The 22336-nt window shown below is 35.5% G+C and overlaps 1 protein-coding gene across 4 annotated transcripts in view; it reads right to left on the bottom strand.

The window, feature by feature from the left end:
* Itch (itchy E3 ubiquitin protein ligase) overlaps nucleotides 1-22336 on the bottom strand; it is a 123954-nt gene that overhangs the window by 64394 nt on the left and 37224 nt on the right. For all 4 annotated transcript variants that reach the window (XM_071608854.1, XM_071608857.1, XM_071608855.1 and 1 more), the window contains 2 exons: nucleotides 11553-11622; nucleotides 3082-3223 (listed from right to left, as the gene is read on the bottom strand). In XM_071608854.1, coding sequence (XP_071464955.1) covers nucleotides 3082-3223; nucleotides 11553-11601 — 191 coding nt within the window. In that variant the 5' untranslated portion in view covers nucleotides 11602-11622. The remainder of the gene's footprint in view (nucleotides 1-3081; nucleotides 3224-11552; nucleotides 11623-22336) is intronic.

The following is a 22336-nucleotide window of genomic DNA, read 5'->3' as shown; positions in this document are numbered from 1 at the left end:
CCAGTAGTAAGTAGTAACTTAAACAAACTAAAAATTTTTCCATTTTCACATTGTCCCCTTTTGGCAGAAGGGGATAAGGTACTTTTCTCTTTTCAACATTCTCAGATATGACTTTCAGGAGAGCACATAAAATATATTATTTTAAGGGGTTATTAATAATGGTGGAATGTGACGATCATTACTATCCAAAATACAGGTATGAAGACACAAATTGGTGTGAATATACTGTGTATACAACTAGAGATATGAAAAATTATGTTCTATATGTGCAATAAGAATTGTAATGCATTCCACTGTCAATATATAAATTTAAAAAATTAAAATAAAAAAAAATACATTTCTCTAGCTAGGCATAATAGCACATGCCTGTAATCTCAGTGACTCGGGTGGCTGAGGCAGGAGGATCACATGTTCAACGCCAGCTTTGGCAACTGGGTAAGACATTGTCTCAAAAATAAATAAATAAATAGGGCTGGGGAATGTAACTCAATAGTAGAACACCTTTGGGTTCAAACCCAAGTACTGGGGAAAAAAGAAAAAAAGAACAGGAACAAGAAAGTATTTCTTTATAAGCCAACAGGAAAACATTATGGGGAAAAAATAAAAGGCAAATAAATTTTAACTTCACTTTTTTCCCCCTATGGAAAAGGATACAATCAGATAGTTTATTTAAATTTCAATTTGATTCTGGACAGCAGCTTATAAAATCTGCTGTACAGCAATGGAAACTGTGTTAAAATTGCTGATCAATATGCTACAACTTAAAAATATAAGAGAAAAACTTGAGCTGTGAGTTGCCCCAAACATCTAGGCTCAGCAACAGCACTAGCATATAGGGCTATAAGTTTATTTCTTCCTAACTTCTGAACTAAGCAGTTCATGGCATTAATAGCCTAAGAGTCAGTCTAAATGCCTCAAAGTGCAAATTTAGTGAGCACTAATAACAGCTGCAAGTTAGATGAGCAGTCATTCTATTATTAAGCTGAGCGTCTTTGGTCATTGTAGATGCTATGTGACCTTTTTACAAATATCACTTGATTTTTACATTTTTTAATTCTTATATTGCTTAAATTAGAGTTAATCTATAATGGGCCACCAATTAAAAACAGCCTAAAAACCATTAATGCTGAAATAAATGTAGATGAAGAGCATCAGAATGATAATTCTGTAAAACAGGGCTAGTGCTATAGCTCAATGGTTAAGTGCTTGCCTAGTATGCATGAGGTCCTGAGTTCAACTCTCAGCACCAAAAAAAAAAAAAAAAAAGATTTGATAATTTTGCAAAACGGAACTCAAAATTCAAGAAAATTCTTAAATTTCATTCATTTGCTCAAAATCATCATAAAATACATCAAGATGCCCCTAGAAGGTTAATACCCATGTTAAAGACGCAGGTATTTCAAATTATTTTGTCATTTACAGGAATATAATCCACATAAGCATGTATAATGGGATGAGAAGAGTTTACAGTTTCTAATGTCTTATCACACTATATAGGAATAAAGACCTTGTCAATAGTTTATTTTCCTAAGAGGAAAAAAATTCAAGAATTCCAAGTATAATGTAATGAAAGTAACCTGTCATTGTAATATTTTATGTGGAAACAATTAGAAATATTTTGATCTACACTTTACCACACATTTGCTTCCCTAATCAAATGTGCTACAGTATTTTAAAATCCTTTTGTTGATTAAAAAAAAAAAAAAAAAAGTTAAAAAGCATAGTTTTTTTTTTTTTTTTTTTTTTTTGTGTGTGTGTGTGTGTATGTGTGGTGCTGAGGATTGAACCCAGGGCCTTGTGCATGTGAGGCAAGCACTCTACCAACTGAGCTGTATACCTTTGTTTATTTGTTTTTATGTGGTACTGAGGATCAAACCCAGGGCCTCTCATGTGCTAGGCGAACGTGCTCTACCGCTGAGCCACAATCCCAGCCCTTCTTACCTTATTTTTAAAAATGAAAAATTATCTATAATTCCTTTTGGTGAGTAGTCAATATCCTAGGTTATGGTGTCAATATTTGGGATTTTATTAGTTAGTGTTGAAACTGAGGTTTATGAATTTCTACTACAGATGAAAACACCAACATTAAAGATATATGCACACAGATGTGTATTACACTAGTCTAGTAGCATAATATTAGAAAATATTAGAAACCAATCAATCAATAGGGAACTAAATAAATTATAGTCCATCTACATTAAGAAATATTATTTAAAAAGGAATATGTAGTTATAATAGTGATGTTAGACCTTTATGTATTCAGTTAGAAAGATAAACATAATAAAAGTATTAAGTACAAAAACAAAGTTGTAGAATAAAATGTACAGTGTAGCATTTTTATAGTAGAAAAAAACTCTTGTGTTGATTTGTAGAGGCATAAGAATTTAAACAAAAAACGATTTTTAAGAACAAAGTTAAAAATAATGGGAGTTAGCTGGGTGGAATGACACATGCCTGTAATCCCAGTGGCTTGGGAGGCTGAGGCAGGAGGACCACAAATTCAAAACCAGCCTCAGCAACTTAGCAAGGCCCTAAGCAATTTAGCAAGACCCTGTCTCAAAATAAAAAGGGCTGGAGATGATGTGGCTCAGTGGTTAAGTGCCCTGAATTCAATTCCTAGTACTCCCCCAAATAATAATAAAGTGAGCTGCTTATAACCTCCTAATTCAATTCCAAGATAAGAAAAGAGCTGCTATAAATTTTTCTAGCTTCATGAACATGGGCCCTCCCAGTTGTTCAGCAATCATAATGATATCATAACCTTCTAAACTGGAGAAGATAAAGAAAGAGACTAGAAGAAGAGAGAGAGAAGTAGCTAAAGAAAAACAAAGGAGGGCTGGGAATATAGCTCATTGGTAGAGTGCTTGCCTCACATGCACAAGGCCCTGGGTTCAATTCCCAGTACTACAAAAGAAAAGAGAAAAACAAAAGAGAGATTAGAGGAAAGACTTCAAGGAAAAGAGGGGAGAAAATTGGTGAAAGAAAAAAAAAGGTAAAACAAAGAAATAAGTACATTAACGTTCCACTTCTGCTCACCTACTAAACAAAATATTATGCTATAGAAAATATTTTCAAACTTACACTGTAAGGGGTTGCTTCCATTTGGGGCTGTTGGTATTGTTGCATTTTTCTGTCTTTTTTGACTGTCCATCCACTGTGACTTCCACATAAGGACTTGGTCCAAACCAATTCTTTTTATTTTCTTTAAGTTTTGCTGAGATGACTATGTAAAAGAATATTTTGAGATGTTATTTCAATATTCAAATCAATTTAACTTCATAAAGATTAAACAGCTTTGCTCTAAAGTATTTACTAATTTTATCCACTTATGACCTTTGTAATTTTATTCACTTATGACCTTCCATCTAGTAAATAAATATACAAGCAGCCCAAATTCCCATTAAAACATTTCAACTATCAGTATCAGTAGTTTCAGAATTCAGGTACATTAAAAAGTACATGTACAAACTTGTTCAAAAAAAACAAACAAAAAAACCACACACATGCCTACCATATGACAAGACACTGCTTTAAACTTTAATGGTGTATAAAATGGCTTTGGCTCTCAAGAAGATTACATTCTAGTTACAATGACTTTGTAGTAAGGAAGACCTATAAGGAAGTACTTTTAAGCAACCACTAAATGACAAGGAGACAACCATATAAAGATCAGAGATGTGGAAAAGAGTGAATTCCAGAAAGAGGCAAAGAGTTTGGCATATCTGAGAAAAGTAGAGCAAAACACAAGAAGGGTAAATGAAATGAGATGAGCTGTTTAAGTAAATGAGCTTTGAAAGCTAAGGAATTTGGGTTTAATTCTAAGTGTGTTTGAAAATCACCAGAGGAAAAGAATGACAAACTTAAAAGATTTTTAAAAATATATATCTTATAGTGTCTCATTAGTACATAAGCAAGAGCTTCCAATGTTGCATATCTTGAGACACAGACTCAGCCTTCAACTAAGAGTTAGTCAACTTTGTCATAAATAGTCTTATCAGGCTGGGGATGTGGCTCAAGCGGTAGCGCGCTAGCCTGGCATGCGTGCGACTCAGGTTCGATCCTCAGCACCACATACAAAACAAAGATGTTGTGTCTGCCAAAAACTAAAAAATAAATATTAAAAAATTTTCTCTCTCTCTCAAAAAATATAAATAAATAAATAAATAGTCTTATCGAAGATCCATGGAGGGGACTGAAAATAGATTAGAATCTAGAAGAATATCCCCTGGTTTCTATGTGTAGTAACTCCCCATATGAGAAAAATCACAGCCAAGGAAATATTCTACCACCTAGATAACTATTCTAGCACCAAAGTTCAGAGAATGCCAGTGCATATTAAGTTTAAGAAGCCCTTAGAGTTCCTAGATGAGATTATATAGCAGCTACTCAAGAAGCGCAATGTATAATGCAAAGTCTGGGAATCAAGAAGGCACAGTTCCAAGTGGTGGCCCTGAATCTCTGATTTCACACATATTAACTATTTCTGTCCTCTTATGCTTATGTGCCTCTTTGGTGGAAATCAAGCCATTCTTACAGTGTGTACACATTCTTTAAATTAGAACTTCATTATAAAAAAGTTTAATAAGATTTGAGAGCATGCTACAGGGACACTGCTACATCGATGTTCATAGCAGCACAGTTCACAATAGCAAGACTGTGGAACCAACCTAGATGCCCTTCAATAGACGAATGGATAAAAAAAATGTGGCATTTATACACAATGGAGTATTACTCTGCATTAAAAAATGACAAAATCATAGAATTTACAGGGAAATGGATGGCATTAGAGCAGATTATGCTAAGTGAAGCTAGCCAATCCCTAAAAAACAAATGCCAAATGTCTTCTTTGATATAAGGAGAGTAACTAAGAACAGAGTAGGGACGAAGAGCAGGAAAAGAAGATAAACATTTAACAGGGATGAGAGGTGGGAGGGAAAGGGAGAGAGAAGGGAAATTGCATGGTAATGGAAGGAGACCCTCAGGGTTATACAGTGGAGGAGGTAGAGAGAGAGGAGGGGAGGGGAGGGGAGAGGTGGGGAGGGGGGAGGGGGGAGGATGGGAAAGGCAGCGGAGCACAACAGACACTAGTATGGCAATTTGTAAATCAATGGATGTGTAACTGATGTGATTCTGCAATCTGTGTATGGGGTGAAGGTGGGAGTTCATAACCCACTTGAATCAAAGTGTGGAATATGATATGTCAAGAAATTTGTAATGTTTTGAACAACCCACAATAAAAAATTAAAAAAAAAAAAAAAGATTTGAAATCAACATATATTATTTTTAAAACATGCCAAAGAGGGACAAAGAGTTGTAAGAGATAACATTAAAGAAGTAGTCAGTAAGAAATCACTGAGGAATTTTCAGTAAAAGGTACCCACAACATGTATCAGGTATTACTTTGGACACTAAGGATAAAGCAATTACCAAATTAACACTTAAAGACCACTACAGATCACTGTTGCAGTGGGGGAAATAAACTGAAAGGGAGACAAAATGTAGAGGTTAAATGGCTACTGAAGTCATCTGGTCAAGAGATGACAGTGGGGGCTGGGGTTGTGGCTCAGTGGCAGAACGTTTGCCCAGCATGGGTGAGGCGCTAGGTTTGATTCTCAGCACCGCATATAAATGAATAAAGGTCCATTGACAATTAAAAAAAAAAAAATTTAAAGAGAGAGAGAGAGAGAGATGACAGTGGTTTGGACTGGGGTGAAGAATATGGAATGGAATAATCCTTTCTATGGGGAAACAACATGACTAGATTACATAAAATGAATAGGAAAGGATAACCCCCAAGCTTCTGGCATGAATAACTAGATGGAAGATGGCATCACCTAATAAGATGGAAAAAAACAAAAGGGTGGCAGAACCAGAAATTAAAAATTTTATGATGAATGTGTAATACTTGAGATTGAAGTATAAGACATCAAAGAGGAAACATGAAGTGGGAAATCTTTTCTAGAACAGAAAGTATTTCCAGGAACCAGTCTATCTCAGTTTAAAGTGTACTATAGGTAAAAAGCTCTAATACTTAATATAGAGCCAAATTTAATAACAGGATTGCCACAGAAAAATATAAAATCCCTATTTTTAATACATTTCTAAAAAAGTGAAACAACTCAAAACAATTTTGTATAAGATTCTGTGGTCCTCTGAAACTGATTAAATTTAGAACAAAGAACAATGTGAATCTGACAGGAAGGAAATAATCTACTCACAAGTAGCTTCTTATGATTAAAAAAAATTATTACATATTTTAAATTAACACATAATTACACATATTTATAAGGTACAACAACACTTGTATATACAATACATAATGATCAGATCAGGGTTATTGGTATATTTCTATCACCTCAAACATTTATTTATTTATTTGTTTATTCATCTGTTTATTTATTTATGTTTGTTTATTTATTTATTTATGTTAGAAGCATCCAAAATCCTCTCTACTAGCTATATAAAAATATATAATTAAGTTGTTAGCCACTGTGATTCAAATTTCTGACACTGATTTTGCCACATAATCACCCATAAACCCACTAAAGTCAAATTTTTCTTTCTTTCTTTCTTTCTTTTTTTGGCAGGAACCCAGGAACAGTCTTGTGGTAGAACAGAATGGAAACTTTAGCAGTTTAAGAGCTCACAGTCTGTGGTTTTGCACACTGCTGATACACAGCAGCTCTGCTTACTGACATTTAACCATAGAAGCCTGTAGAGGCTAATAGGAACCTATAGCAGACGACATCAGTAGCAGGAAGCATATAGCAGGGACAGAACAATCCCCCTTCAGGCTTAGCGCAGTAAAAGTCCCTAGCTGTAAGAGATAAGAAAGAGTTCCTAGGTTGTTGACAAGTATGTACCAATACAACCAATGTAGAATGCACCCTCCAAATAGAATTACACCAACTATCTTGCCTTAATGTACCCCAAATTTGCTTATGTCTACAAGAAAAAATCCTACTGTGCTTGGAGCTCAGACTTTAGGAATTATACCTCTGGGCCATGGTGCTACTAATAGTGCTGCTTCCAGATCTCAGTGTTCTCACCCTTATTTCTTGCTACACTATCATTGAGCTGTATCTCCAGTCTTTTTATTAACTTTGAGGCAGGGTCTCACTAAGTTGGTAAGGGCCTCCCTAAGTTGCTGAGGCTGGCCTTAAACTTGTAATACTCATGCCTCAGCCTCTGGAGTTGCTTGGATTACAGGCATGTGCCAATGCACCAACAGTTTAACAAACTTTAAATGGAGAAAATAGGATAAGGAAAATTAGCACTAATTGTTAATTTATTGCTTGTCTGGCACTTAAATACTGTCATTTCAATACTCACTACTACTCTTGAGATAGGTATTACTGTCTTAACATTACACACAAAAAGACAAGCTCAGTGTGGAATTTAAAATTTACCCAAAGCCTGGACAGGAAAGATTATTTAACTGTTTAAATCTCAAAGTCTAGATTCATAAAACCTTTGTTATAGTCCTAAATAATAAATACTAAAAAAAAAAAAAAAAACCTATATAAATTATAAACTGGAAGAAAGGGGAACAAAAAAATGTCAAACTACTATAAGAGGCCTCTAAACAACTGTCTTTTTACTTCTGTAATTAAATTCCTTGCAGCTACCAAAATTATCTTCCTAAAATAGATATAATCATGTTATTACTTCAAAGATTCTCCACTGCTTGAAAAATGAAGTTTAAACTCTTATGAGACAGTTTACATTGTTTATCATGTAACCATAAACATATCTTTCCAGCCCCTTCCTAAACCAACTCTCATCTATCCCCATATTCCAGCCACCCTTAGTTAGAATTTTGGGGCCATGAACTTCCATGCTTCCACACATTCTGACACCTCTACTCAGAATGATCTTTGTTCCTTTCCTCCTCAATGAAATCCTACCTCTTAAAAGACAAAAGCCCTTGCCATTCTTCTTTGATAAAATGCTTCTTTAACCCTAAGAAATTAAATTGTTCCTGCTTCCATGTTTCCACGGTATTTTCATATTTATGTATGGCTCCTACAGCTTTCCATTCTTACTAGTTTTTACTTGTTTAACTCAAACTACAATCCCCTTCATGGCAAGCATGTAGCCAGTCTTTATAACTTCTATAGCACTTTGTGATTTACCTTCAGAGGTGATTACTACACTTGTTGAACCAAATGATTATCAATTATGGTAGAAAAAATTTCCCTGCTTTATAGTTTCCTTCTTGAAAGAACGAACAAGGCTCGTTGTTGGAGAAAGTGCCCGTCTATTGAGGAACAGCTCTGCATATTTATAGAGTGGGGGGGGTAGGCTGACAGTTATGACAGTTTAATAGTTGAAAGGTTTGACAGTTGGCATGGGGTGCTTTCTGATTGGTGGGTAAGGATCATGTGAGTCAGTGGGGCTAGTCTGATTGGTGGGTAAGGATCAAGTGAGCCAGCAGGGCTAGTCTGATTGGTGGGTAAGGATCATGTGAGCCAGCAGGGCTAGTCTGATTGGTGGGTAAGGATCATGTAAGCCAGCAGGGCTCACCATTGGATGGCTCTTCTAGGGGGGGGATGAGGAAGTTAGTCTTTGGATCAGGGGCGACTCCCAACACTTCTCCCTTTCGCTTTCTCTGCTTCTCTCCCTCCCTACTTCCCTTCACCTCTGGCCCTGACATTCTCTACCCAATATAGTTAACTTTGATCCTTCTGCTCTAAAGATTAATGCTTTGAACCAATTTTGATTTTTACTTAGAAGCCTTAGAAAGGAGGATCAAAAGTTCAAGGTCGGCCTCCGCAACTAAGTGAGAGTAGAGAGGCTATAGTGAATAAGGTAAAAATAAGGATGCTAAGTCCTGATAAATCAGCTGGATAAGGAACAAGAGAAAGAGATACAACTCACTGGATAACAGTTAACTCTGGGGTCAAAAATTAGGTTAGGGCTGGGCAAGGTGGCACATGCCTGTAATCCCAGAAGCTCAGGAGGATGAGGCAGGAGATCAAAGTTCAAAGCCAGTCTCAACAATTTAGTGAGGCCCTAAGCAATTTAATGAGACTCTGTCTCAAAATAAAAAAATAAAAAGGAATGGAGAGACATGGTTCTGTGGTTAAGCGCTTCCGGGTTCAATCCCTGGTACCAAAACTAAATAAAAATTTAAAAGACTGGGAATGTAGCTCAGCAGTAAAGGGACAGTGAAAGGGACAGTGTGGGGCCCGACCCCTTCGCAGTTTTGGAACCCAACTATTAGGTAAGTAGCTTTACTACTATCCATGCTCCCACCATGATATGCTGCCCCACACCATAGCCTAAAAGCAATGGGTCAACCTAATAATGGACTGGAATCTCTAAAATTGTAAATGAAAATAACACTTCACTCTGATTTAATAAGTTAATTACCTCAGGTACTTGTTACAGTAATGAAAACTGACACAATATTTAATGATATATTGGCTAAACATAAATTTTATCCATTATTCGTGGTTTGTTTTTATAGTTTTTCTCACACACTTGCACATTTTCAGAATTTTAAAAAAAATTTATGGGGCTGGGGATGTGGCTCAAGTGGTAGCGTGCTCGCCTGGCATGCATGTGGCCCAGGTTCGATACTCAGCACCACATACAAACAAAGATGTTGTGTCTGCCGATAACTAAAAAAAAAATAAATATTAAAAAAATTCTCTCTCTCTCTCTCAAAAAAAAAAATTATGAATATTTTTTAGTTGTAAATGAACACACATTATATAGTGCTGAGGATGAAACTCAGTGCTTCACACATGCAAGGCAAGTGCTTTACCACTGAGCTACAGCCTCAGCCCACATTTTCAGAATTTTTAAGCCCAACATTAAATTGGCTATGATTAGAACTTTCTGTGGTAGAAACATTTATTAAATTATTTTCTGTTATGATAATAACAATGATATCATATAAGACAGCAGTTTATGCAAAAGAAAAAGACAAATTATTAGCAATGGTTTGCTGAGAGATTATAATTCATCATTTTATTATTTTACTGATTTTTAAAAATAAAAAGCATATACATTATATTACGGTTTGGAATATAAGTTGTTCCCCAAAGGTTTCTGAATTAATGCAGGAATATCTGGAAGTGAAATGACTGCACTGTGTAGGCAGTTGGCTGGAGGAGGTAGATCACTAGGGGCATGCCCAGGAAGGGTCCATCTTTCCTGAGGCCTCTTCCCCCTTCCCTCTCTCTTTGCTTCCTGATCCCTCCATGAGCTGAGCAGCTTTCCTTCACTGGGCCCTTCCCCCATAATGTGCAGCCTTACCTTGGGCCCAAAGTAAGAGTCAGCTGGATATGGACTGTGAGACCTCTGAAACTGTGAGCCCCCCAAACACTTCCCCTCCATTAAGTTTTTCTTGTCAGGTATTTTGACAAGAAAAATACAAAAGCTGACTAAAACAATTACTATGTAATCTGAAACATAAAGGCTGTTTTAAAAGACAATTCTAATCAAAGGTTTCAATATTAAGCTCTTTCCTTAGTCCACCCAAAGATATAAGAAGACTGGAAGGGGGAGGGAAAAACAATTATAATCTAGCTTTAGTAAAGAAATATTAATATCTGCCAGTAAGAATCAAACATTGTAAGAAAATACACTAGAGCTAGTGAAGGAAATCCAAAAGAAAATTCTAGGGTAGTTACCTTAAGACAGTATTAATTTCATATAAGTCAATCACCTTCAGATTTTAAGAAGGATAATAATTCTATGGTCTGTGACTAAACATGATTCACAATCCAGAAGAGGATATAAGCCAGGTACAGTAGAAACTGAAACAACATGTAGAGGATGATAATTGTTCTATAATCAATAAATGCTGTTAAAGGAAAGAGATTAGGCTTTTGTCTGAAGAAAATCTAGTGATTCTTCCTAGTTAGTATAAAAGGTTCCCTTATAAAAGACTTTAAAAGATACCATATGGAGCCAGGCTATGAAAGTCTTAGCTGAGGCTAAAGAAGTTCATTGTTTTGTTTTTTGCACACAATAGGCAAGCATTCAACTACTAAGCAACATACCCAATCCTGAGGTTAAAGAAATTCTATACCAGACCAAAAAAAAAAAAAGCTGAAGAGGCTACCTGTGATCCCAGCAGCTGGGGAGGCTGAGGCAAGAGGATGCAAGTTCAAAGCCAGCCTCAGCAAAAACAAGGTGCTAAGCAACTCAGTGAGACCCTGTCTCTAAATAAATAAAATACAAAATAGGGCTGGAGATGTGGCTCAGTGGCCAGGAGTCCCTGAGTTCAATCCCAGTAACCCCACCTCCCCCCAAAAATACTGTATGGGATACGAATTATAGCTCAATAAAGCTTTTAGTTCAAACAAAAAACCAATAGCCACTGCTCAGGCACCTATGTTTAATGAGGGAGGTGAAAACACATACCTGAAAAATACCCTGAAATAAAAACATAATTTTTATATATCTAAACATTTTATTAATTTAGCGAACATTAATTCAGCATCTGAAATAACAGTCACTGAAGATTTTTTCTTTTAAGATTAAGATCTTGGGTGGGCAGGGAAGGGAGTAAAGCTGTGGATCTTTTTAAGACTTACCAGTGATCTGAAGTTGTGACTTCATGATCAAGCTACCACTGTCAGACATATCACCAATAGGACAGCAAACCTGAACACAGCAAAGAAAACACTGTAAACATCATTAAAAATACATTTAAAAATACATAAACGGTTCTAACCTGGTCATTTCCAACTGAAAACTCCATTAATAAGCAATGACCTTCACATTGCTAAATACATATTTTCAATTCTAGTATTTATCCTACCTAATCATCAGCAAAATCTAATAGTTGATCATCCCTTTCTCTGGGGTTTAACTATAAAATTCAGCATTTTTTATTCTTTCACATACACATAAAAATGCTCAAAGCTAAAATTTAGGCTAAACTATACTGACTAGCTTATTTCCTTCATTTGGGCCAAACTATATTGACTAGTGTGATATAGATTTTTTCTTTGACTTCTTGATTTAAATAGCACCAATTCAAATGTTTATGACCTACAGTCTACTGAAAGAGCCCTTTTATTTTAAATAGAGAAAGTACATACCCTAAAGTCATCAGTGATCACTCAGAAGAGAAATGAGATATAATATAAAACCTTAACACTGTGATGCACAAAGTATGTGATTCAAAATGCTATTATGGGCTGGGGATGTGCCTCAAGCGGTAGCACGCTCGCCTGGCATGCGTGCGGCCCGGGTTTGATCCTCAGCACCACATACCAACAAAGATGTTGTATCCGCCGAAAACTAAAAAAAAAAATAAATATTAAAAAAAAAAAAATTCTCTCTCTCTCTTTCTAAAAAAAAATGCTATTATACATGGGCTGGGGCTATAGCTCTGTGGCAGAGCACTTGCCTAGCATGTGTGAGCACCACATAAAAATAAACAAATATAATAATGGCATTCTGTCCATCTACAACTACAAAAAATAAAAATTTAAATGCTATTATACAGAGAACCTCAAATGGACATCATTACCACATTCTGTACAATTATTATTTCTTCCTCACTACCCAAAAGCCTGTATGCCAAAGCACTATGATATCAAGAGAAGTAAATTACGAGGCAGTGAGAAAAGTCCAGTATAGGGGTGCTGATTTTCTATATGATACAAGTACTATTTTAGTTGCTGACCTATATGTATACTGTTGACAACTTATTAATACCCAAAGTTTCAAAAAATAAATTTAAAGTCTCTACAAAACTAAAATATTTTAAAAACTCAAATTGAATTTATGCAAAAAAAAAAGATTAATGAAAGTATATATTGCAAACATTTTTAGGATCAGGGATTCTCTCCAGATAATTACAGAGAACCACTATGATATAACTATGAGGTGCTCTGCCAAAAATATGTTGGTAATTTCAATAATTTATGCACTTCTACAAACTAGTTTACAAAATTAAAATTAATTAGATTCTTGAAAGAATAAAACTTAGCATTTGTACACTGGCAGAGAGAAAAACAACCTAAATATCAACAGCCAACCAGTTTAAGAAATCATGTTTTTGTAACAGAATAGACTAGGATGCATCTAAAAGATACTAAAACAAGTATCTTACTAATGACTGAAATGGAATGATTTCAAGAACTTTTTGTTTGTCTGGTTTTTGGCACTGGGGATGGAACCCAGGGCTTTGTGCATGATAGCCAAGTGCTCAACCACTGAGTTACATCCCCAGCTACCTAAGAACATTCCCAAACTGGTAATAGTTACCTTTGGTAGGACGGGACGGGTCTGTGAACTAAAGAAAGTGATTATGTATACCTTTCAATTAAAAAAAACAACAACATATTGAGCTGGAGTGGTGGTGCATGCCTGCAATTCCAGCAGCTCTGGAGGCTGAGGTAGGAGGATTTCAAGTTCAAAGCCAGCCTCAGCAAGGCCCTAAGCAACTTAGGAAGACCCTGTCTCAAAATAAAAAATAAAAAGGCTAAGGATATGGCTCCGTGGTAAAGCACCCGAGTTCAATACCCAGTTAAAAAAAAAAAAAAAAAAATTATTACTTATTAAAAAAAAAAAAACAGGCAAAAATTCCATTCTTCTCCCTTGAGTTCCAGGTTTGACTATTACAACTGCATACATAGTTAAAGAGATTCCAAAATCTCCATACCTAAGCAAACCCACTCCAGCCTTAATAACACCATTATCCATTTAGTAGCTCAAACTAACAATACAAGCATTTTCATTGATTCTTCTCTCACCAAGTTCTAAAAATTCTACCTGCAAAATATACCCTACCAAATAACTTGAAGATACCTATTTTTCTTTATGTCTTTTTAACCATCATTGCCCAAGCTACAGACATACCTTTCCTTTCAAATTACTCCAAAACATTATTGGTTTCCCTGCCTCTGCACTTGCTCCCTCTCACCATCTATTCTCCATACAATAACCTGAATACTCTTTTTAAAATGAGTTATATCATGCTCTATCTGCTTAAAACATCCAAAACTTCCTATCTCACTTAAAACACAATCCAAACTCCTTATTATAAGCTTATAGAAGTACCACTCCATTCTGATTATGACTATTATTCTGTTCCCACCTTATATTATTCTCCCCTTCACCCACTGCAACTTCAGTTTTTTATTTACCAAATACACTCAGGTTATTCCAGTTTTAGGAGCTTTATCCTAATTATTCCCTCCGGTAGGAATACTTTCCCTCAATCTTTAAATGCCTAACACCTTCTTAAATCAAATACCATCTCCTCAGAGAGGCATGCCTTGCCTGCCCAATCTAAAGTAAACTTCTTGATACTTTGTAGTACGTTAATTAAAAATTTTCCGACTTATTTGACTACAAGTCCACAGGAGCAGGCATCTTCTCTACCTTGTGACCCAGTGTCTGGAGTATTCTGTTTGTTAATTAACTCAAGTCCACAATTTACATTGTTTAATTTTTGGTCTCATAAAGTTCTATGGGTTTTGACAAATGTACAATGCCGCCATGATTCCTATATTACAGTATCATACAGAATAATTTCAACACTGTAAAACTCCCATGTTCTTAACCTATACTAATTCCGCTCCCTTTATCCTTAATCCCTGGCAACCACTGATAATTTTACTGTTTCTATAGTTTTGCCTCTTTCAGGGTGTCAAATAGTTTGAAACATAAAATAGTCTTTTCAGGCTGGTTTCTTTTAACCAACAACATGATTTAAGGTTCTTCTAAGATTTTTCATGGCTTAGTATTTTTTTTGCAGAATATTCCATTATGTAGTTATACCACAGTTGATCCATTCATCTTGGTTGTTTCCAGTTTGGGGCAATTATGAATACTAAAAATATTCATTTGCAAGTTATATGTGAACATGAAATTTTAACTCAATTTGATTAGTAGCAATGCAACTACTAATTCAGTAAAGATAATACTATGTTTTAGCTTTGTAAGAAATTGCTACATGGCCTTCAAAAGTACCTATACCATTTTACATTCCCATCAGGATTAAGGGATAATTCTTGTGACTCTATATGTCACCAGCATTTAGTATTGCCAGATTTTTATTCTTCAGTCATTCTAGTAAGGGTACAGGGATATTTCATTACTGTTTTAATTTGCAATTCTCTCTTGACATATAATGTTGAACATCTTTTCATACACTTATTTGCCATTTATATACACTGTTTGGTTATATTTCTGTTAAGATCTATTGTGTGTGTGTATGTGTGCATGCATGCACATGTGTGGTATTGAGGACTGAACCTGGGGGGCATTCTACCACTGAGCTATACCCTAGTCCTTTTTTTGTGGGGGAGGGGAGTCCCCAGGATTGAACTCAGGGGCACTTGACTATTGAGCAGGATCTTGTTAAGTTGCTGAGGCTGGCCTTGAACTTGCAATTCTTTGCTTCAGCCTTCTGCTCACACTGAGATGACAGATGCTCACTTTTTAACTGGGATATATATAGTTGTGTAGTTGGACACAATACCTTTATTTTATTTATTTTTATGTGGTGCTGAGGAGCCAACCCAGCACCTCGCGCATGCTAGGCAAGCGCTCTACAGATGAGCCCCAGCCCCAGCCCTTAACTGGGTTATTTTATTTTTATTATTGTTGTGTTTTAAGAGGCTTGTTTTTGGCACCAGGGACTGAACCCAGGGAGGCTTAACCATGAGCTGCATTCCCAGCCCTTTTTATTTTTTATTTTAAAACGGGGTCTTGCTAAGTTGCTCGACTGGTTTCAAACTGCAATCCTCCTGCGTAGGCCTCCATAATCGCTGGGATTACAGGTATGTGCCACTCACCTGGTTAAAGAGTTTTTAAAATATAGTTTGGTTACAAGACCTTTATCAGATGTTTTGCAAATATTTTCTCACAGTTTGTGATTTCTCTTTTCACTCATTTAACAATACCTTTCTTTCATAAACTAGGAGGTTTAATTTTTTTATAAAGTCCAAATTATAATTTTTCACACATAATGCTTTTGGTATTCATATCTAAAAATTCATCACCATCTCTACACAAATGGTGCTGTGCCAAATGAATACCTATCTATATGTTAAAGATAGTACCCCCCCCCCAAAAAAAAAGGATCAAAGAGGGATCAATATTGTTCTCCAAGAAGGACTGATTCAGTACCTTTTCAATGCTACCTTAATTGCTTTTCAGTGTAAAGGCAAACTTATTAACCACTGCAACCTGAGGCAAGGGGTAACAATTGGAGCAAAGAAAGTGAATAGACTGGAAAGAGGATAGGAAAGAAAATACTTGGGAAGAATAAGGGTTTTGAAAAGCTCTGGAGTACTGCAGGAAATCCAGAACTTCATGCATGTGCCCACAGTTGAATTGCATGCTCAAAAAAAAAACCTGAAAAGACCCTAAGTTCTTTGGCTAACAGGCTCTAAGAAAGCAGGGAATGAAAGCTAAGACAGTTTTAAACTGCCTGCCTAAGCACTGGAGTGCCCAAGAGAACCAAATCTGCAAACACCAGGTAGGTTTGTTTGTTTGTTTGTTTTGGTGTGAGGGATGGTATTCAGTAGTTTAAGGAAATCTGTCAAATCACTAGCTAACCACTAACCTAAAAGAAAAGAGACTTTAGTGGCCACATGTGTCAAGAATACAGACTTTACAAAAGTAATTCAGAAAAGTCACTAAACAAGCAAACAGCAATGATCATAAGCAGCAACAAGCAAACCACAAGGAAGAGGAAGAACCTGGTTTCAACAGTTCCCATATTAAAACATTCAAAATGTTCATAAACTGAACTAAACATGATTCAATGATTCAAAGGATCAAATACCATGATCAAATGGGATTCATCCCTGAAAAGAAAAAATGGTTCAACACATGAATCATTCAATGCAATATACCACATTAACAGAATGAAGGATAAAAATCATGTTATCATCTCAATGGGTGCAGAAGGAGCATCTGAAAAAAATTCATACCTTTCCATGATATTTAAAATAAAATAAAATAAAAAACAAACAAACAACAACAACAAAAAAAACTCTCAACAGGATTGGGATGTAACTCAGTGGTACAAGCACCTGTCTAGCATGTACCAGGTCTGGAATAAGATCTCCTGCACTACAAAAAAGAAAAAAGAACTCCCAACAAAATAAGATCAGAAGGAAACTGCCAGAACATAATAAAGGTCATGTATAAAAAGTCCACAGCTAACATCCTACTCAAATTTGAAAAACTGAAAGCTTTCCTCTAATATCAAGACTTAGACAAGGATGCTTAGTATTTTCCATTTCTATTCAAGATTATCCTGGAAATTCTAGATATAGCAATTAGGCAAGAAAAAAAATAATAAAGCCATCCAAATTGAAAAAGAAGCAGCAAAATTATCTTTCACAGATGACAAAAAACTTAAGATTCCACCAAAAAAAAAAAAAAGTTAGAAGTCATTAATGAATTTAGTAAAGTTACAGGAAACAATATCAAAATACAAAAATCAACATTTCCATGCACTAACAACAACAACAAAAAAACTATTTGACAAAGAAAATAACTAACAATTTCCTTTACAATAGCATAAAAATGAATAAAATACTTAGGAATAAAATCCCAAGGAGGTAAAAGACTTAAAATAGCAAATACTATAAAACACTGAAGAATATACAATATAGAAATAAATGGAACGACATCCCCATGCATTGACTAGAAGACTTAATATTGTTAAAATGTCAATCCTATCCAAAGCAACACACAGATTCCACGCAATCTCTACCAAAATCTAAATAGGCTTTTTTGTAGGATAGGAAAAAAAAAAAATCCTAAAATCCATACAAAACCAAAAAGGACCCCAAGTAGCCAAAACAATCTTTAGAAAGAACAAAGATAAGGCATTATACTTTATTTCCAAAATGCATTACAAAGCAACAGTAATTAAAATAGTATGGTAATCCAGGCACAGCAGTGCATGCCTGTATTCCCAACTACTGGGAAGGCTAAAGCAGGAGGATCTCAAGTTTGATATTGCCAGCCTTGGCAATTTAGGGAGACCCTGTCTCTAAATAAATAAATAAATAAATAAATGGGGCAGGGGATGTGGTTCAATAGTAGAGTGCCCTTAAGTTTACTCCCTAGTACCATCCAAAAAAAAAAGCCCAAAATTCTAATTACAGCTTGTTTTTTCCAGTGGCCAGCCTCCACCCAGTAGCACACCCAAGAATTACCTCACCAAAACAAATGATGGTCCTATCAACCAGGAAATTCCAAGGGATTTAGGAACTTTGTACCAGATATTCCTATCACTCAGGATATTACATAGCTCTAAGGAGCTCTGTATCAGGAACGGAGGACAAAGACCAAAATACTTACTATATTTCTTACTATAAATCACACTATCTTAAGGGTGAAATGGGGAGTTGCTATTTAGCAGATATAAAAGTTCAGTTCTACAAGATGGATAAGTTCTAGAGATTTGCTGTACAACACTATACTCATAACTAATTGTATACTTAAAATTTTGTTAAGATAATAGTTCTTATATTATCTGTTTTTGTTTGTGGTATTAGAGATTGAACCCAGGATCTCCCATATGATAGGCAAGCATTTTACCACTAAGCTACATCCCCAGTCCTTTTCATTTTATCTTGAGACAAGGTCTCATTAAATTGTTCAGACGGGCCTGAACTTGGAATCCTCCTGCCTCAGCTCCCCAAGTAGCTGGGATTACAAATGTGTGCCCTCACACCCAGGTCCAAAATGTTTTAAATGTCCAACTTAACAAAAAAATTAGCTAAGCCAAGCATGGTGGCATATGTCTGAAATCCCAGCAACTCAGGAGGCTGAGGCAGGAGAATCACATGTTGGAGGCCAGTCTCATCAACTTTGCAATACTCCACGTCAAAATAAAAAGGGCTGGGGATGTACCTCAGTGGTAGAGTGCCCCTGGGTTCAGTCCCAGGTATGCATTTACTTACTAAATAAATTAATAAATAGCAGGACAGGGGCTGGGGATGTGGATCAAGCGGTAGCGCGCTTGCCTGGCATGCGTGCGGCCCGGGTTCGATCCTCAGCACCACATACAAACAAAGATGTTGTGTCTGCCAAAAACTAAAAAATAAATGTTAAAATTCTCTCTCTCAAAATAAATAAATAAATAAAAATAAATGGCAGGACAAGAAACAAAAAGTATAGCCCATTCACAGCCAAGAAGGAAAATAATAAATTGTTCCTGATGATGCTCAGACACTGGAATTATTATATACCCAAAAGATATGACTTAAGTAATCCCAGCAACTCGGGAGGCTGAGGCAGGAGGATCATGAATTCAAAGCCAGCCTCAGAAAAAGTGAGTTGCTGAACAACTCAGTGAGAGTTGTTATTTAAATACAAATGAGGGTTGGGAATGTGGCTCAGTGGTCAAGTGCCCCTGAGTTCGATTCCTGGTACCAAAAGGAAAAAAAAAAAAAAAAGATAAGACTCAAAAGATAGCTGTATATCAATATTTCTAACAGAATTATTTACAACAGCCAAAAGAAGAAGCAACCCAAGTGTCCATCAACCATGCAAATGGATGAACAAAATTTGGAATACTGATACAGTGGATTATTTAATTTAAAAGGGAATGGCTTAGGGATGCAGCTCAGGGGTAGAGCATGCATAAAGCCCTGTTTGGATCTCCTAAGTAAAACAAGCCAAACCCAAAAGAACATATCATTCCACTTATATAAAATAGCTAAAATAGGCAAATTCATAGAAACCATATGCAGATAAGAGGCAACTGGGCTGGAGGAAAAGAGGAATGGGAGTTATTTCTTTCTAGATACAGTGGTTCCATTTGTGGTGATTTAAGTTTTTGAAATAGTAGTGCTAGATGCATAACAACTGAATGCAATTATTGTCACTGAACTGTACAGTTAGAAATGGTACAAGTGGCAAATTTTACAGTATAAGAAAGAAGGAAGAGAGACTCTGAATAGACCTATAACAAGAGTTGAATTAAATAATGAAAAACATTCCCCAAAACAAACACCTAAGGACAGATGACTTCATAGGTGAACATTTATAGAGAATTAGTATCAATTCTCCACAAATTCTTCCCAAAAACACATGAAAATACTTTCTAACTCATTCTAGGAGGCTAGTCTGACTCTGAGGACAAAATGTGACTTACAAATACAGAGGCAACATCCTCAAAAAAATACCAACAAATTAAATCCATCAATATATTAACAGGGTTATACACTACGACCAATTGAGATTTATACCAAGAATACATACCTGATTAAAATCCAAATTTTATAAAAGCCACAAGAGAAAGGAATCAGATTACATAGGGAGAAAACAATTAGGTTATGTACAGATTTTTCAACCCAGGCCCTGAAAGCTAGAAGATCCTGGAACAACATATACGAAGCTCTGAAAGAAAATGGATACTAACCAAGAATCTTCTATCCAGCAAAATAAGCCTTAGATTTGATGATAAAATAAAAACTTTCCTTGATAAACAAAAGTTCAAAGAATTTACAACTTGAAAGCCTGCACTATAGAACATCCTCAGCAAAATATTCCATGAAGAGGAACTGAAAAAACAACAATGAAAATCAGCAAAGGGAAATATTACACTAAAGGAAAAACTAATCAAAGGAGAAACCAAGTCAAGTTAAATACCAAAAATAAACAAAAATGTCTGGGAATACAAATCATGTCTCAATAATAACCCTGAATGTTAATGGCCTAAACTCACCAGTCAAAAGACATAGACTGGCATAGTGGATTAAAAAAAAAGACCCAACAACATGCTGCCTCCAAGAGACTCATCTCATAGGAAAAGACATCCACAGACTGAAGGTGAAAGGTTGGGAAAAATCATACCACTCAAATGGACTGCAGAAGCAAGTTTCTATCCTCATATCAAATAAAGCAGATTTCAAGCCAAAGTTAATCAAAAGGGATAAAGAAGGATATTTCATACTGCTTAAGGGAACCATTCATCAACAAAACATAACAATAATAAATTTATATGCCCCCAAACAATGAAGCATCTACATTCATCAAACAAACTCTTCTCAAGTTCAAGAGTCAAACAGACTACAACACAATAATTCTGGATGACTTTAACACACCTCTTTCACCACTGGATAGATCTTCCAAAGAAACTGCAGATCTCGATAATACAATCAAAAACTGAGACTTAACTGACATGTAGAATATTTCATCCTTCAATGAACGAATATAATTTCTTCTCAGCAGTACATGGATCCCTCTCTAAAATAGATCATATATTATGCTACAAAGCAACTCTTAGCAAATCTAAGAAAGTAGAGATAATACCCTACATTCTATCAGATCATAATGGAATGAAATTAGAAATCAATGATAAAATATAAAAATACAAGCTACTCCAACACCTGGAGACTAAATAATATGCTACTGAATAAACAATGGGTTCCAAAAGACATCAAGGAGGAGATTAAAAATTCTTAGAGGTGAATGTAAACACAGATACAATGTATCAAAATCTCTGGGACACTATGCGGCACTAAGAGGAAAGTTCATTGCATAGAGCTCATTCCTTAAAAGAAGAAAAAGTCAACAAATAAATGACTTAACATTACATCTCAAAGTCCTAGAAAAAGAACAAATCAACACCAAAAGCAAGAAATAATTAAAATCCAAATAATTAAATTCCAGAGACAGGAAATAATTAAAATCAGAACTAAAATTAATGAAATTGAAACAAAAGAAACAATTGGAAAAATTGACAAAATAAGAAGCTGGTTCTTTGAAAAAAATAAATAAAATTGACAAACCCTTAGCCATGCTAATGAAGAGGAGAGAGAAAACTCAAATTACTAAAACATACATGATGAAAAAGGAAATATCACAATAGACACTACAGAAATACAGAAGATAATTAGAAATTATATTGAAAACTTGTACTCTGGTAAAATAGAAAATATTGAAGGCATTGACAAATTTCTAGAATCATATGATTTGCCCAAATTGAATCAGGATGATATACACAATTTAAACAGATCAATTTCAAGCAATGAAATAGAGGACACCATCAGAAGCCTACCAACCAAGAAAAGCCCAGGAGCGGATGGATACACAGCCAAGTTTTACAAAACTTTTTAAAGAAGAACTAATATCAATACTCTTCAATTTTTTTTCAGGAAGTAGAAAAAGAGGGAGCACTTCCAAACTCATTTTATGAGGCCAATATCACCCTGATTCCAAAACCAGGCAAAGACACATCAAAGAAAAAAAAAACTTCAGACCAATATCTCTAATGAACATAGATGCAAAAATTCTCAATAAAATTCTGGCAAATGAAATACAAAAACATATCATAAAGACAGAGCACCACAATCAAGTGGGTTCATCCCAGGGATGCAACGTTGGT

This window comes from Marmota flaviventris, chromosome 2 (assembly GCF_047511675.1).
Source record: "Marmota flaviventris isolate mMarFla1 chromosome 2, mMarFla1.hap1, whole genome shotgun sequence".
Classification (NCBI taxonomy): domain Eukaryota; kingdom Metazoa; phylum Chordata; class Mammalia; order Rodentia; family Sciuridae; genus Marmota; species Marmota flaviventris.
Note: the sequence above shows the minus strand (reverse complement) of the source record. Positions and strands in the feature narration are given on the sequence as shown.